This window comes from Porcisia hertigi, chromosome 22, assembly GCF_017918235.1.
Source record: "Porcisia hertigi strain C119 chromosome 22, whole genome shotgun sequence".
NCBI lineage: Eukaryota > Euglenozoa > Kinetoplastea > Trypanosomatida > Trypanosomatidae > Porcisia > Porcisia hertigi.
Genome location: NC_090581.1, coordinates 466406 through 482621, shown reverse-complemented (window position 1 = coordinate 482621; position 16216 = coordinate 466406). Strand labels below are relative to the sequence as shown.

The following is a 16216-nucleotide window of genomic DNA, read 5'->3' as shown; positions in this document are numbered from 1 at the left end:
GTGCTTGTGCGCGTGTGTGTGGTTTTCGCGTGCACAGGTGGGCTTTGTGCGCACAACTGCGCTGCCCTGCTGGTTTCTGCCTCCCCATCGACAGCCCTCCCATGCGCAAGAGGTGTTGGGGGGTACCCCTTCATGGCCAATACACAAGAGGAGGCACCCATGTAAACTAGAAGACGTTTTGGATGTATGTGGGGGCCATAGATTTTTGTATGGAGGGGTCGATACAAAAATGCCACGACGTGTTTCGCATCGACCCCCCCCCCCCTCTCCACTACAACGGTGATGTAATCTCCCAAATAAGCCCCGCTCACGCTTACGCGCTGACATGAGTATGCTTTTTTTTTTTGCATAGCCACACACACACACACACACACACACACGCACGCAGAAAGGAGTTGCACGATCTCCATGGAGGGTTTACCTGAGGAGAGGCGGGGGGGGGGAGGCGGTGATCAAGGACTTACCTGTACGTTCGTACGCCAAGCAACCAGTGCGCTGCTTTCGCAAACACTCTTTTTCCCAGAAAGATGTATATTCCTACGCAATGGAAAGAGAAAATTGCGGTTTGGTTGCCCATTACGAGGTAGCGAGTGAGTGGGTTGGACAAGGAAGAGCAGTGGGTGTGGAGAGTCCGGATATAGATGGAGATCACAGCCCCAGCTCACTCGTTGGTCCTCTTTTTCTCTCTTCCCTCCTCCATTTTTTGCTAATCGGTCATGCTACCAAGTGACGGGCAGACACTCCCACACACTCAGTCTCACACATACACAGACACACACACACACACACACACACAGACACACATATATATATATATATATTACACGCAAACACACACGAAAAAAAAAGAGGGGTGAGACGTGGCAGATCTATGATGTTGATGTCGCAGTCTTTTTCGACGTACGCGCTTGTGCAGTGCGTCGTCTCTGCCGCCCAGTTTACCTCTGGCGAGATCAGTTTTTATGACGCCTACGCCGAGCTGATCGCCACCGACGGAGAGGGCAACAGCACGTCTCCATTGCGCGTGGAGTACGACGCGCTGACGCACTTTCGCATTGTACGGGCGCAAGGATTGATGCGGCTGACACTTCCGCGCACTGTCGTGCGCCGCTGGGCGGTGCAGAACGCATTCGAGACCCAGTTGGACGACTACGAGGGTGATCAGACCAATGTCCACGACGGCAGCGGTGCGAAGGCAGACGCCATTGCTAGTTCGATGACAACCGTGTTGCTTCTGCAGCTTGGCGCTGAGGATATGTCATCTTTTTTGCAGTCGATCGCGCCTCTCATCTCCGCCAGCCGGCGCACCAGATCCGCGTCGCGCATTTCTGTGACGGAACCGCTGCCGGTGTACGGCGTGCCGCTGGTGGATCCAGCGGGAAGCGTGCGAACGGAAGCGATACCTTCGTCTTCGGCGATGTCGACCGCATCGGTGAGCTCTCAAGAGGCAACGGTAGAGACCGATCGGAGGAGCCACAGGGATGGAGCTCTACCTCTGAGCAACCGACGGCACCGACGGAGTAGGAGAGGCGAGAGAGACATGGTTCACAGAGCACCGTACTTCACTGCTGAAGCTGCTGAACAGGGAAGCGGTCGTGCTTCTGCTAAAGAACCTAAAGCCCGACGAACCGCGGGAGATGCGAGCGATGTTGCACTTGGTGCACCACATAGAGCACCCGAACTACTGGGGGGCGACTGTGGCGACAGTGCACTGGTGGTGGCGGAGGCGGAGGCGCACTCTGGTGTCGCGCGATCCATTTCCGGTAGCTCGATGGCGACAACCAGTAGCGAGGAAGATGGAGGGGGCACCACATCACGAAGCGTTCGTGTGGCAGGCGCGCCTGCAGTGACCGCTGCTGACACAGGGGCTGCTGTGCAGGCCGATCGATGGCCTCCATTATCGAAGCACCAGCAATCCCAACAGGCGGACTTATCACAGTTCGCGAATACGCTCGAGAGCGTAACGGAGCAACTAGTAGGTCTGCTGGAGGAGACAGAGGAGCCAGGCAACTGGTGTGGCGGCCGCCGCGAACCCCTCCATCGCCGTCGACTTACTGTAGCGTCGGCTTCGACGGTGCTGCGTGGCGCTGGACAGAAACAAGAGTCTCGAAGCTCCCATCGCCAGCCGCTGCCAATCATCACCTCAACTGCTGCTCCATCCGTGTGCCCGTCATTGAAGTCCACCATATCAGAGGCGGGCGTGCGCTGGCATCTGCAACTGCAACAAAGCCAATCCGCACCCGATGCGAAGACGCAGTACGAGCCTAATGTGATGCACACTGCTGATGCAGAAGGCGGCGATCCTGGAGGGTGGAGTCATGGATTTGCAGAGTGCCCGGCGCGGATGACAGCCGACGTGCAGGGGCGGTGCGCGACTCGTGTTGTCCGCAGCAGCGGCGGCGGCGGCGCATACCTCTGCGCCTCCGAGCTTTCTTCCACGGCGACGACTGAGCTGTCGCGGCTCGTCAGGAATGGCGCGTGCGATAACAGTGCGGCGCCACAAAAAGGCCCCGGTATACAGTCATCAACGTCCGAAAAGGAGCACGACGACGTCAAGAAGGCCGCCACGGCTGCTGGTGTTGCTGTCTGCGACGCTACTGGTGTCTGGCGCGCCATTGGTGACGTCGGTGTGTCTGAGACTCACTCGACATCACTGCACGCAGGCGCGATTATTCATGCCTTTGCAGATACTGGCGATGGTGATTGTGGGGGTGGTGATTGCATTGCATCTGCTGTCAAGTCCACGAGAGTATCTTCTCTCTCTTCTAGCGCTGCGACCTCTGTCAAGCTTGGAGATATGCTGGTGGTGCCCAGCGCTGCCAGGAACCTCGGTAGTGCTTCGACAGCCATCACCGCACCCCCGCGACGTACTGTGCAGTTTCGGAGTGATAGTACGGCTGCGGTGTCGGTCAAGGCATTGCAACCGTACCCACGCAACAGCGGCGTCGCTGACGTGGCGGCGTACCTCCGGGAGTTGTTCCCCGTAGAGGACATCGTACCGAAATCGACGTTGCAGCGCCGCAAGAGGCGGTCTACGGCTGCCGCAAGTGCCACGAAAGGACTGCCCGCTTCTCAGCGACGCGGTCGCGCGCCGGCTCGAAGAGCCGTCAAATCTACCGCTTCGGTCACTAGTGGTAGTGCTCCTGCTATTGTCCCCCCCTGCGCACCCAGAAAGCCCTCAGCCGGCGTGATAGAGTCGCAATTGCCCGTCAAGGCTGCTCTGTCACCGCCGCCCTCACCACCGGTGGTGAGGGTGAGCAGCAATGGCGGCACTGCTGCAGCCAAACGTGCGCCCGCGCAAAGCTGTGGTCGCTCTGAGCCTTTGGAGGCTGCAGGGAGAGCAAGAAAGAGAGTCAAGACCGACACTGCTGCTGCCGTGCGTTTATCACACAACTGTCTCGATGCAGCACCAGACACAGAGAACAACACGGGCGCCAATACATGCAGCGGCACCGCGGAACATGGCTCTGTAGTACGCCTCACGAAGCCACCGCAGTCTGTGGCGTATTCTGTTGTCCGAGACGCGTGCGCTCTGGGGTTAGTGCAGGCGCCGGTGCCTCCGCACGGTGCTGTCCTGGCTACGAAGCCCGACACTGTGGCGACTGCGCCCGTAGCCGCCGCTGAGGACGAGGCTGCGGCTTACCCAGCTGTTGGGGAAGGTGCTGCTCCCGCTGCATTAAGCAGCGATGCCGCCAAGGTGGACGCTAAGGGTCTTATCAGAGACCCTGGCGCTGGGGCCGACAATAGGGAGGGGCCGCACGGCGCGGTCCACCGCCCGCTTTCGCAACTGTCGCAGGTCCAGTTGGTAACGCATGAGGTCACCCCGTCAGCTGGATGTGTGGGCGGCTCTTTGCGTTACCCTCTTGCAGAGGGGACATCAAGACACCCTGACGAGAATAGCGACCGCGCCAGTGTCGGTAGCAGCCAAGCCACATGTCCACTGCTTTATTGCCGTGACTCCCGAAAAGAGCGCAGCCGGCGTGTGTTGCGGCACATGAACATCATCTCACAGAACATCGCCGCGGTGCATGAGGCGCATGACGCACTGCGCGGGTTACTCCTTCTCATGATGGAGGATGGTCAGCTCTAAGAGGTGTGGCTGTCACCTGAGGGGCCAGGAGGCCCAACCTCACGGGGGGGGGGAGGAGAGTTCAAAGCACCTCGCAAACATGTATTTGTATGCGTCCCTCGACACCACCGTGATCGAAGGATGACCTAGCCGGACGGATCTGCGGTGGGTCGTGCTGCGTTTGTTCCCGATTTGTGGGCCGAGGTAGCGCTTTTTTTTTTATCTGTGGGGGGAAGGAGGAGGAGGTATATATATATATATATATATATATATATATTATATTATATATATACCCCTTGCCTGGACGAGTTTTACTCATTTTTTTTTTTTTGGGGGGGGGGGCACACCCTCGCGCGCAGTCACTCTCACACCCTTCCTCCCCCTCTATCGAACCGGTCCGACTCGTTCGCATGGGCAAACATATAAACCAGACTTTGGATGGACCGCGTCCCCTCTTCTCCCCCAGACTCCCCTCTTTTTTTTTTGGTTTTTTTGTTCCTTTACGATCTGCCTCCATCTCTGCTTCTACCACCGCTTTCGGCGAATGTAAGCCGCGGTGATCTATATATATTTATATATTTATAGTCTTTGTGTACGTATTTATCCCAACAAACGAAGGGAAGGATAAAGACAACAACATGTTGCAAATCCAACAGGCGAGGGGTAAAGGGTGGGGGGGGGGGATGGTCGTTTATAGGCGGCCGTGCAGGCGCACACGCGCACACCCGGATCATCCCCTTTTATCTTTTGCCATACACAGACCCGGACAAACAACTGCTAGCCCCCCCCCTCTTTTATTGTTTTTCTCTACGCGTCATCACTCTCCTCCTTCACTTCGTTATTTTTAAATCCAGAATTCAACGCACACGGACGCCATGTTCACCCAGCTGAGCTGTGCGCATACAGAGGTGGTGACCTCTCTCACCTTCTCACCGCATGTCGTTACGACTGGCGAGGGCGGCCTGCTTTGCTCCACATCTGGCGATGACACAGCGGCGCTGTGGGACTTGCGCGCCTCTCCTGGGGTATCACAGCGAGTCGCTCACCTCACCGGCCATCACACTGGCCCTATAAACCACGCTCTTTTTCATCCTGTTAACTCCTATACGCTCTTGACTGCATCCGACGATCGAAGCATCGGCTGCTGGGACTTGCGTCGCCCAGATCGTGTCCTGGGCAGTGTATCCGGCTTCCAGGAAGGGGTGAACAAAATGCTGTGGCTACCAGTCACATCAGCCGGCGGCGGGGGCACTGGTGACAGCGGCAATGGTGCCTGGAACGTGGTGAGTGCTTGCGATGATGGACATGTGTATATCCACGCACTTTCTCTATCCGATATCAGCGCAGAAAACAGGGCTGTTGCTGCCACCGATTCTCCTCCGCAGGCTGGTGTGCTTGTGGATAAGTTTCGGGTGTCGACGAGCACAGTGAATGATGTGGTTCTCGCACCCAACTCGACATCGATCCTCATCACCGCCTCGGAGGACTGCGCGCTTCGCTCGTGGTCGCTTCGGCACGCGCAGCAGATGACCAACACGGCGGTGGGGCTGATGGAGGATCGCTTATTCGCCAGTCTTGACGAGTTTGAGAACCCAGTGAACCATGTTGTTGTGGTGCCCAGCGGCCTCATGGCTCCGGTGGAGAGACAGGGAGCTGGTGAAGTGTTGGTTGATAGTAACAGCGGGAACCGGTCTGCCGCAGCCACTGAGGCGGAGGAATGTGCAGATGCTGCTGCCGTCTCTACAGGCTTTCCTCGCGTATATCAGCCATCACATCATGGGTATGATGACGAGGGCGACGAAAGGGCGGGAAGCGGTGCTGGCAGCAGCGCAGGGGCTCCACAGTCAAGGGGTGATGGCTTCTCTGAGGCTGCTGGATCGGGCTGTTGGCTGCTCGCTGCGTCCTCCGAGTGCGTGTTTGGCGTGGACTTCGCGCTGCGCTCTGGTGAGTTCGGCGCCGCCGCCCGCGCGTTTGTTCAACACCGGGACTACGTGCGCGGCCTCGAATTCACAAACGAGGGCACGCTGCTGACCGTGTCGGACGATGGCACAGCGATCGAGTGGGATCTTGTGACGACGGACCCGATCCGGCAGGTGAAACTCCACGAGGGACTTGTTATGTCGTCAGCGGTGTCGCCCTCACGCACCTTGCTCGCCACCGGCACAGACCGCGGAGAGGTTCGCGTGTGGCGCCTGCCCTTCTCGACGGAGCGAATCGGTGACACGCGATGACACCACACGCTGTCGCATCGCATGTGCGCACCGATATGAGCGTCTTCCCCCCCACCCCCCGTCTTCTTCACTGCTCGGTTTCACAGGCGTCCACGTACTTTCCCTCATCACGGTGGTAGTGGAGGCGATGGTGGGGGTGGTGATAGGGGGGGGGGTGCACCTCCACCTGGATCACCAGCCCCCCTCCCCCTCAAAACACACGCACACACACACACACACACACACATTGCAATGATGCCGACACAGCCATCTGAGCACAGCCCCCTCAGCCCTCTTCTTTGTTCACCCGGACCCATTAGGGCGGTTGCCATCAGGGGGCATCCCGTAGGGGGTAACTTTGCCAGGGCCAGGGGGAGATGCGTTCGAGACCCGCTTTCACCTCAGCCGTCATACGGAATGACACAACCCCCCCCCCCCCCTTTTTTTTTTTCCCACATGGTCAAGAAGGGACGCTGTGATGCAATCAAATCAGTGGCGAGAATACGACACTCTGGCTCTCCCTTCGCATCGCAGGTACTTGACCCTGTCACGATTCGAAATGGTTCTGCGTTGACGAGTAGGAAAAAAAAAGGCCACTCCTGGGCCTCTGCAGAGTGACAGCTCTGTGTGTGTGTGTGTGTGTGTGGTGTGCTTAACCAAGGTTTTATAACTGACTGGGTCTGGTGAAGCAAGAGAGGGTAAAAGATGTTTGCACTACGATGAAGTCAAGCCGATTAACTAAGCGCGGATGCAGCGCACTTGGTACAGATCGGAGGGAGGAGGATGCAGTGGTGTGGTGGAGGGTGACTGATGGGGCATGCGATCAGAGCTGTTTGTCTTTCGCTGCCCCAGGAATCGAGGCCTTGTCGCACTTTCGTTTTTCACATTCGCACACGGCCGCTTTTCTTTTGACTTTACCCCTCTCCCCGGAAAAAAAAACACAATGACCATCACGCTGGCGTATGTGGTCTGGACTGAGCTGGATTGAAACACCCCGCACACGCACACGCGAACGTCCCCCCTTCCCCCCTCCCCCAACACACAAAGTGAATCCAAATAAGAGAGGAAAGCCGAGGCACTAACCACCGGACACATTTTCCCCTCTCTGACACGCTTCCACACACGAATTCTCTCTGTTTGTACGTCCACCCACTCGACCAGACAGAGTGACTCGGCAGATATACTCCCCCTTCCCCCGCTCGCCGTTTGTGGGTTTAATGGGCTTCTGTTGCCCCCCCCCCCTGCTCACGGCGCCTCTCTCCCTCCTCACGCACATTACGTAACCGCACATCTTCCCCCCCCCCCCTCGTGTTGCCCCTTCTTCTCCCTTCTCGTTTTTTTAAACGTTTTCATTGAAGAGTCCTGCGCGACCCTTTTCATCTTTTTTTTTATGTGCGAAGGTGCGGCAGCGCTCCTCCCTCTCCTATACACATACACACGGACAGTAGGAGGTGCTCCCCCCCTCCTTCCCCACCTCTTCCCCCGGAGGAGGGGCCGTTGTGAAATTCAACCACTGCCAAGGGGTTGGAGTGCCTTTCATGTACTGCGCTTCACTTCCACAGGTGATCTCCAAATGTGGCGCAGCCCAGCTTTTTACCATCAGCTCACAGGCGATGTAGTTGACATGCACCGCCTTTCGGCCATCGCTTTGGCCTCTCTGTGCGACAATGCTGGTCGGCTGACGCCCTCTTGCTTGGCCTCGGCTACTCCATCAGGGTTTTTGCCTTTGCAAAAGTTCTCCCCGTCCTGCAGCAGCAGCGCTTGGCGCACAGGTGGCATGGCGGCAGCCGCGCTGTGCACAGCTCGCCGCTACCAATCGCAGAGCAGCCGCGTGCGGCCATCACTGCAGTGGCAGGATGGTCAAGTGGATCCACGGTTTTCATCTGAGGGCAACATGCGTCGCCTGAACGCTGATACGATGCCACACTTTGTGAAGGCCACCATCCAGAAGGACCGACGGGAGATGGGGTTGGGCGAGGTATTCGACTGGGTGGAGTTTGCGAAGGAGGCCATCTACATTCCAACCCGCTCCGGTCCCCTCTGGGTCGGCAGTGATGACCCCCGTGCATCGAAGTTTGTGCGGCGGCGAGAGAAGATGAAGCGGAAGCCGCTGCAGCGGACGCGGAAGAAGCCGGGGGTGGACCAAGCCAAAGCGCTCGAAGATCACCCTCTTCGCGAATTCTTCACAACAGCGTCGAACCTGCATGACCCCATGAGTGTTGCAACCGGTCTGCACCGCGCAGGGATGATCCGCGAGTACGACATCAAACACACTGCATCAAAGGTAGAGTATGTGCCACGGCCACCCATTGTCTCCATCATGGGCCATGTCGACCATGGCAAGACGACGTTGCTGGATTACTTACGCCACACAAAAGTGGCAGCAGGTGAGGCGGGTGGCATCACACAGAATGTTGGCGCTTTTCAAGTAAAAACTCCATCGGACGGGAGCTCCATTACGTTTATCGACACACCTGGCCACGCCGCCTTCACGGCGATGAGAGAGGTCGGCGCCTCGACAAACGACATGATCATTCTCATCGTTTCTGCCGTGGACGGGGTGCAGCCCCAGACGCGAGAGGTCATCGAGCTGGCGCAGCGCCAAGGCACACCAATGGTGGTTGCCATTACAAAGATTGACCGGCAGCCGGACTGCGATTACGTAAAGGACCAGCTGGCCACGCACGGGGTGGAGCTGGAGGAGAAAGGCGGTGACGTGCAGCTCGTCAAGATATGTGCCAAAGATGGCCGCGGGATCCCTGAGCTGCTGGAGGCACTTCACCTGCAGGCGGAGCTGTGCGAGGTGGCGACGCCCACCCCAGCTCGTGCGGAGCTGTACGTTCTTGAGTCGCGTAACTTGGGCGTCAGCGAGGTGGCTGCGGTTGTGCGCTGCGGCACGGTGAGGCCCGGGCAGGTGTTTGCTACAGGCACCATCTACGGCACGGTGAGGCGAATTCTGGACAACAACGGCGCCACGATCGGCGAGGCAGGGCCGTCAGTGCCGGTCATATTGCATGGCTTTCGTGTGCCGCCGAAACCAGGATCCATCCTGATGCAGGTGAGCAGTGAGGCGCACGCGGAGAAGTTTAGTTACTTCATGCGGGATGTGTACACCGTTGAGGGAAACCGTGAGAACTATCTGCAGCTTCTCAACCAGGAGCGACAAGGACTCATCCACGGCCGGAAGCCCGATAACAACATGGTGCGTGCGTACAGCACCCAGGCGTTCATTTTGTCGTGCAAGGCCGCCACATTTGGGATGCTGCAGGCGCTTCTCAAGACGATCTACGAGCTGCCGCGGCTTGAAGGCGTCTCGCTGGATATCCGCGTCACCGAGGTTGGGGGCTTGAAGGACTCAGACCTAATCCTGACGGGATCCTCCGGTCAACCTGGTTGCGTTCTGCTGTTCGGCGACTGCAAGGACTCCTTCGCGCTGGACGTACCAGTCAATGTGCGGGTGTTGCGTTTCAATGTCCTTTACCACGGCATCGACGAGTTGAAGCAGGTGCTCGTTGATTCCCTGCCCAAGGTGAAAAAAACTCGCACCATGGCGACGGCCGAGTGCCTGCAGACCTTCAAGGCCTCCCAGGCAGGTCGCGCTGGTAACGCCGGGGGTATGAAGGTCATAAAGGGCACCCTCGACGCGACTCATCTTACTTTCCGCGTCTTGCGGCGACCGCAAGACTTGAAGGCGAGGCTGGCGGCAGCGGCGGCAGAGGCGGCGAGCGGCATCAGGGCAAGCACCCCCGGCAGCGGCGGCGACCCGGCAGCTGCCGCCGAGGAGGAGACGCGAGAGGTCGTCTACGAGGGACAACTGAAGGAGCTGCGCCGCTTTAAAGATCTCGTGCCAACGGTCGAGGCCGGCCTGGAGTGCGGAGTCGTGCTGCACGATGATTTTCGTTTCCGAGTTGGCGACGTGCTTGAGCAGGTTGAGGAGAGCGAGGAGAGCCGAAACGTCGACGAGGAATACGAGGCAGCGGAGATGCGGGAGAGGGTCTTGCGCGAGAACGCCGAGGTTCAAGCGCGCATGGAGGAGGCGGAGGCCGCCGAGCAGACCGCCAACAATGGAGAGTTGCACGAAAAGCTCAAGGCTGTGGCCGGATAGAACTGCACCCGGGCTGGAGGGTCTTTCTTTGTGCGGAGTATTAACATGGGCAACGGATTTACAGTGGTGAGGAAGCAGTGCCTTACTGCTGAGTGAATGAGTCGGGGTGGGGTGGGGGTGCCTGCACATTTTTCTTCTTCTCCGTGAGGTTCGCCGCCATGGTGTGCCCGTCCTCGTTGGCTGCCTTTACTATCGCTCTTCACTCTTCGCCACACCAGGATATCCCACGCGTTGTGTGGGTCTGAGCGTGACTTCACCTTTAACGCTTACGTCTTCGCCCCCTTTTGGATATTCTCCACCCCCTCCTATTTATCGATTACACGTGCGTGCATGGTTTGTGTGTCCGTCACGCTGTAGTGGGGTGCCATCATGCCCCGAGTCGCCCTCTCTTTGTCAGTCGTTCTCCCTTCCTTCATCCAGTGTCTTACGTTTCACAGGTTTGGTCCTAGCGATGTCGCATGCATTCACACGTGTTTGCATGTGTGTGTGTGTGTGTGTGCTTGAAGCGTTTACTTAGTCCCCCGTTACCCAGTTTTGTCACACCGACACACACACACACACACGCAGACGCACACACACACACGTTTTTTTTTTTCACGTTCTCACACATTTGAAGCGCGTACTGATTCTATCTCACGAACTCTGTACCCTTTTTTTTCGTCTCTCTATTCCCCCATCAAAGAAAAAGTGGGCTCGGTCCGGTGGCGGGTCTGCGGCTATGCACCCACGTATCCGTGCTTCTTCGTTGGTCTCCCATAAGCGGATGCTGCGCTATGGTGATCGCGATGTGCCTCCCTCCCTTTCATCTGTGTGTGTGTCGTGTGTATCTCACCATTCAGGCATTACGTTTTTTTTTTTTCTTGGCCATCCTTTCCCTCTTCCTCCTGCAATCTGCACCGTGCTCTCATATGTTTCCCCTACCCCAAAACATTACCAAATATATATATATATATATTTGGTATAAATCTGGCGACCGTCTCTCTTCACCCGCACCCTCAAAATATTTTTTTCCCGTGGATGTGGGGGCGGGGGGCCTCCTTGCGTGTCTTCTCAAAGGGAATGAGGAGGAACCATGAAAGTTGAAGCGTCGTTCTTCCCACACACACACACACACATCCATATATACACGAAAAAAGGCACAGACAAGCGAACGTCTACGTATATCGAGTACGCTTCTGAGAGAGCGCCCACCACATACTGTCGTTTCCACCGACGTCTGCTTCGCGGTCACTGAGAGGGCGGTGTTTCAAAAGAACGAGATAAGGTGTAGATAGCTCACGGTGTGCGGTGCGTATGCGTCTGGGTGCGTGGTTGTCGCTGCCATCCCGGGACGAGGCAGCTGCCGCGGCTTCCTTATGTTGCCCCGCAGTTGAGGCACCATTACACCGGCTGCTTCGCCATTTTTGGATCGGGGCACCCGCGCGAGTGGCGGCGGTGGCTCCGTGTCTGAGCTCAAGCGCACAAAGCGTTGCTTATTCTCGACGACTCTTCGGCACCATAACGGCTACGGCACAGCGTGATTTCTTCCAGTGCATCGGCGTCCGGCAACACCGCCACGGCGTCATCTCCACTTCTTTTGTTGACGAGCGGCAGCGATGCTACACCACCACCACCACTAGTGCTGATGGTGCCAGTCCCCTTGCTGGAAGCGCAGAGGAGTTGGAGAAGGTGTTCTTCGACTATCCAGTTGCAGAGCGGCTGGCAGCGCTCACCGTAGCTAGACACGAGGTTGCTCATGGGACGGCGTCCACGGAGGCCAGTCCAACGTTAGCCACGAGCTCGCTGATTCCGTTCATGTCCATGAAGGACTTTGTGAGGAAGATGTCACCCCTCACCCGTGACGACATGTTTCAACGGCACATAGATGCACTGGAGTGGATTGCAGAGTCCAAGTTGCTGCAACTCGTGGACGAGCGCGGCGAGGTGATACCGTTGGAGTCTCTGCGCGCTCACCCGGCTGCCAAGGCGTCTGTTGGCCAGAGCGAGGCTTCGCACCCTGCACTTTACAACGGCCTTGTGCACGTCCGCACAACCGTCCCTGCAGTGTGGTTGCTCCAGGCAGGCGGTGGCGGTGGCAGCGGCGGCATGGCAGAGATGAAGAAGCCGTGCTCGAAGCCTAGTCATTCGTCACCTTCCAACCCTCAGGTTGTTGCCGGTATTGCCTCAACGGTAGCTGAGCTGCCGTTGGCGTCAGACGAGTCAGACGATGGGGGCGCTTTAGCCCCTGCACTGAGCAGTGCCGAAAGGGAGGTGATCATCAGAGAGGCTCTCCTGCGTGCGCTACAAAGCTGGGACATGTCGATGCAGCTTCGCCGCGAGCGTGCTGCGGTGACGAGTGACCCCGATCCCTGCCTGCCTCGATACACTCACCTCACCACCTTGTACAACATGATTCTCCGAGAAGCTACTGACTCGACGAGTGCGAGCGCGTCTGGCGAGGGTGAAGAGGCGGCGGTGCCGCACGTTCCCCCAACCCCGACTGAGAGGTACGTTCTGAAGCGGCTTCGGATGGACACCCTGGAGTCTGTCGTGGACAACAACGGTGTCATTGTCACCGTTGGCGGCACATCCAGCGTCGGTGCGCACGCCTCAAAAGTGTACCCGGCTTTGTCGTCGAGACCGATGTGGGTGGTGCGCGGAGCCGCGCGCAACCCAGCCACGTTCGTTGCCCTACGCCACCCAGAAGACACGTCGCCGCCGCGCTTCCGCTACGTGCAGCCGCGCGTGACGGTCGCCACGCGTGCGAACAACTACGGTGGCTGGGGGTCGGAGGAGGTGGTGCCTACCAAGGCGGACGTCTACGAGATTCTCAAGTACGTGCCCGTGAACTGGGGCTCCTTCGGCAACCTCAACTTTCCACCAGAGGTGCGAAAGAAGCACATACGTACTTCATCGACACTGGTATGGTTCCGCCGACAGCCATTCTACTTTGAGTTGCGGGACATGAACGGCACAGTGGAGGTGCGGCGCAGCATCGTCCTCCACCCTGAGGCGCATGGAATGACAAAGGAGGAGGCTTGGGAGGTGCTGGAGCTTCAGCTGGCAACCGGGGCGGCAAACAGTCTCGTGCCACTCGGCGTAGACGGATCCCCCTTGCGGCCCACGGAGAGCGTCTTCGACCGCAGCGTCACCAAGTTTGTGTACCGGGTGTGCCCAACCTACTTCGCGCCACTCTCTCTCACAATGCAGCGTTATATCAAGAAGAACCTCACGGAGCCGGTGCTCATGGCCTTTGTGCGACGCTTCCCTCAGGACTTCGAAATACTCACGTCACGCTACAGCGACATACCACTGGTCCGACGACGTGCCGGCGCCGACAGCGCGCGCTGGCTTGGTGATTTTCTTCGAGACCTGGAGAGCTATCCAGAGGACGTTCGCGCCATTCTGGTCCTCTGCAACGCCATGTGTGTCGCGTGGGATCGACCAGAGTACATTTACGTGCGGCTATCCCCAACGGAGCAGGCAATTGTGGGTGGGTACACGGGAATGCAGAAAATCTTGAGTCGCCATCCGTTGATTTTTCGGGTAGGTGAGCACTTTGTGTGTCGCGCCGACCCCTCGAATCCGCTGGCGCAGCGAGAGGTGGAGCCGGCAGCTGATGACGTGACAGCGGTTGCCCCCATTCACCAGGAAAACCCGTACCACAGCCCCAAGGAGCTGGCACTTGTTTTCCACTATGTCATGCCTGAGGATGAGCCGTGCACGGCTTCATACCTCGTGGATTGCTCGAGCCCGGCAATGCGGGCACTCTTGCCGCCACGACTGGTGACCATTGTGCAGCTGTTCCCAAAGATGTTCGCGTGCACGGAGACGTCGCCGGGGGTGTATTCCATTCGAAAGGTGAAGCAGATAACCCGCAGGGGAGCCAAAGCTTCTACACTTGACGGCAGCCAAGCCAGTGAGGAGGAGAACGCCGTTCGAATGCTCGAGGACGAGCTCGCCGTCGAGGACCACATGACGCGCGAGGAGGTCGTGCAGGCGGTGCGCATGCTGATCCCCGAGTCAGGAGTCGAGGCACCGCAGCTGCTGCTCTGGGCGTCCATGAATGTGCAGCGGGCAGCGAATGAGTATTTTGGTGGCGTCTTGCGGCTCGTGGAGTCGCTGCCGGGGCAGTTCCGCGTGGTCACGAACGAACACACCAAGATGGTTTACAAAAAGTGAGGGGGGGACGGCTGGCGCGTTGAGTGCAGACTGCTGGGGTCCCGGTGTGTGTGTGTGTGTGTCGGGGGACCAGTCCAGCTGTGTGCAGGTGTGGGGTGGGGGGATCTATCGTTAGTGAAGGGATGGGGGTTAATGCTTGCTCGGTACACACGGGCGCGCGCGTCCTGGATTGCCGCCGCCGCCGCCATAATCATACTCAAACATGCACCAAGACAGAAACCGACGATTCTCACCCCTAGTGGGTGAGACGGCGGGGGGGTGTCGCTACACGGGGCACGATGCCCAGCCGAAGGACGGCGCCATGATGACTCCTATTCGCGCCCACCTCTGCTATTCGCCCTCCTCGGTCACTAGGTAGCCCCCCCCCCCCCCGGGCAGGGATCCTCCCGCTGGCAGCTAGGTGCTGGGGGGCATTCCTCCACCCCCCCGGCCACGGGCGTGCCCCCCTTCGGAGGGGTGGGGGAGGAGGGGGTTCCTACGCGCGTTGGGAGAGGGGGGGGTTCGGCAGAGTTGTATGAACATTTGCGCGGCGCGCGTCGTGGTGCGCAGGCCGGGGTCTTCAACCTCGCAGGGATTTTTTTTTCACCTGGGGTGGGGGTGTGGTGGCCAAGTGCGATACTGCACCACCACAGCGGAGAAGGGCGCCTGCGAGTTTGAAGTGTGCGCTGATTGGGCTTTTTAAATGTTTCTTTGCCAGTGTTGAGAGGCTCATTTTCACACGCTTCAAAACACGTCTGCACAGAGATGAGCGCGACCAGCACTGCGCGCACCAGCACTGAAAAACACCCGATGGGGACACGGGAACACACACACACACACACACACAGAAAGGAGGAAGGGGGGGGGAAGTGACGAGGGAGAACCTGTGAAGAGGGATCAGAAAGCACGGACGCGTGATCTTCACTTTCGACGCTCGTAGATTTCCCGTGCCGGGAAGGGCAGGGGCGAACGGTTGTACCGATGGAAGTGCACAGAGTCGTAGCCCACGTAGCCGTCATCTGCCTTGCCCTGGATCTTGGTCGTATTGCCTGGGTACATGCGCAGCAGACCCCACATGTGGCGCACAAAGAGGTGCTGTAGGTGGTACTCCTGGTACTGGATGCGCCGGTACCAGGTCGTGAGCTGTGCGCCACGGGAGCGCTTGTAGCCTGTGGCATCGCCGACGCGCGGTGGTGGCTTGCACATATGGAAACGCTTCAAGTCGTGTTGGATGACAGCAGTGCGGCGCAGCGGGAGCTGATCGATGCCCATGGTGAAGTACATGACCTTGTGTTTCACCATCCGCTCCGGCTCGGCCCACCACTTAGGCCCCGTACGGATGACCGAGATGGGTGGTGTCGCAACGGACCGCGTAAGGTACGTATTGAGCTGCGCGGCTGTTTGGCGAAGCATGATCACGGCGAGTGTTTGCCGGATGGCAACGACGAGGACTGGGATGGGCAGAAAGAAATGGGAGAGGACGTGTACGTGGGGGGCGTCGATCGTTCCACATGCGATGCGTGTGTTGTGTGTGTGTTAAATGCCATGACGCAAGGAGCAGAGGGAGGGGAGGGGAGAGTAGGCAAGCAAGTAGGCTTGCATTTCTTTGCGACTCAGACGAGAAACGTGGTCACATGGACGCCCCCCTTCACAGCGGCAATCAGGTTCAATGCTCGCTTCTGTACATATCGC

At 58.3% G+C, this 16216-nt stretch overlaps 5 protein-coding genes across 5 annotated transcripts; 4 read left to right on the top strand and 1 right to left on the bottom strand.

The window, feature by feature from the left end:
- Positions 1-871: 871 nt before the first annotated feature.
- On the top strand, positions 872-4090 carry JKF63_04445 (uncharacterized protein; the record flags this gene model as incomplete). Its single annotated transcript, XM_067900430.1, has 1 exon — positions 872-4090. One exon carries the CDS (start codon positions 872-874, stop codon positions 4088-4090), a length of 3219 nt encoding a protein of 1072 aa, XP_067757259.1.
- Positions 4091-4944: 854 nt separating this feature from the next.
- JKF63_04444 (uncharacterized protein) lies at positions 4945-6300 on the top strand (the record flags this gene model as incomplete). The annotated part of the gene is made up of 1 exon (XM_067900429.1): positions 4945-6300. The coding sequence occupies one exon, from the start codon at positions 4945-4947 to the stop codon at positions 6298-6300; it is 1356 nt and encodes a 451-aa protein (XP_067757258.1).
- Positions 6301-7852: 1552 nt separating this feature from the next.
- On the top strand, positions 7853-10384 carry JKF63_04443 (uncharacterized protein; the record flags this gene model as incomplete). The annotated part of the gene is made up of 1 exon (XM_067900428.1): positions 7853-10384. One exon carries the CDS (start codon positions 7853-7855, stop codon positions 10382-10384), a length of 2532 nt encoding a protein of 843 aa, XP_067757257.1.
- Positions 10385-11677: 1293 nt separating this feature from the next.
- JKF63_04442 (uncharacterized protein) lies at positions 11678-14545 on the top strand (the record flags this gene model as incomplete). The annotated part of the gene is made up of 1 exon (XM_067900427.1): positions 11678-14545. The coding sequence occupies one exon, from the start codon at positions 11678-11680 to the stop codon at positions 14543-14545; it is 2868 nt and encodes a 955-aa protein (XP_067757256.1).
- Positions 14546-15445: 900 nt separating this feature from the next.
- On the bottom strand, positions 15446-15937 carry JKF63_04441 (uncharacterized protein; the record flags this gene model as incomplete). The annotated part of the gene is made up of 1 exon (XM_067900426.1): positions 15446-15937. One exon carries the CDS (start codon positions 15935-15937, stop codon positions 15446-15448), a length of 492 nt encoding a protein of 163 aa, XP_067757255.1.
- Positions 15938-16216: the final 279 nt, after the last annotated feature.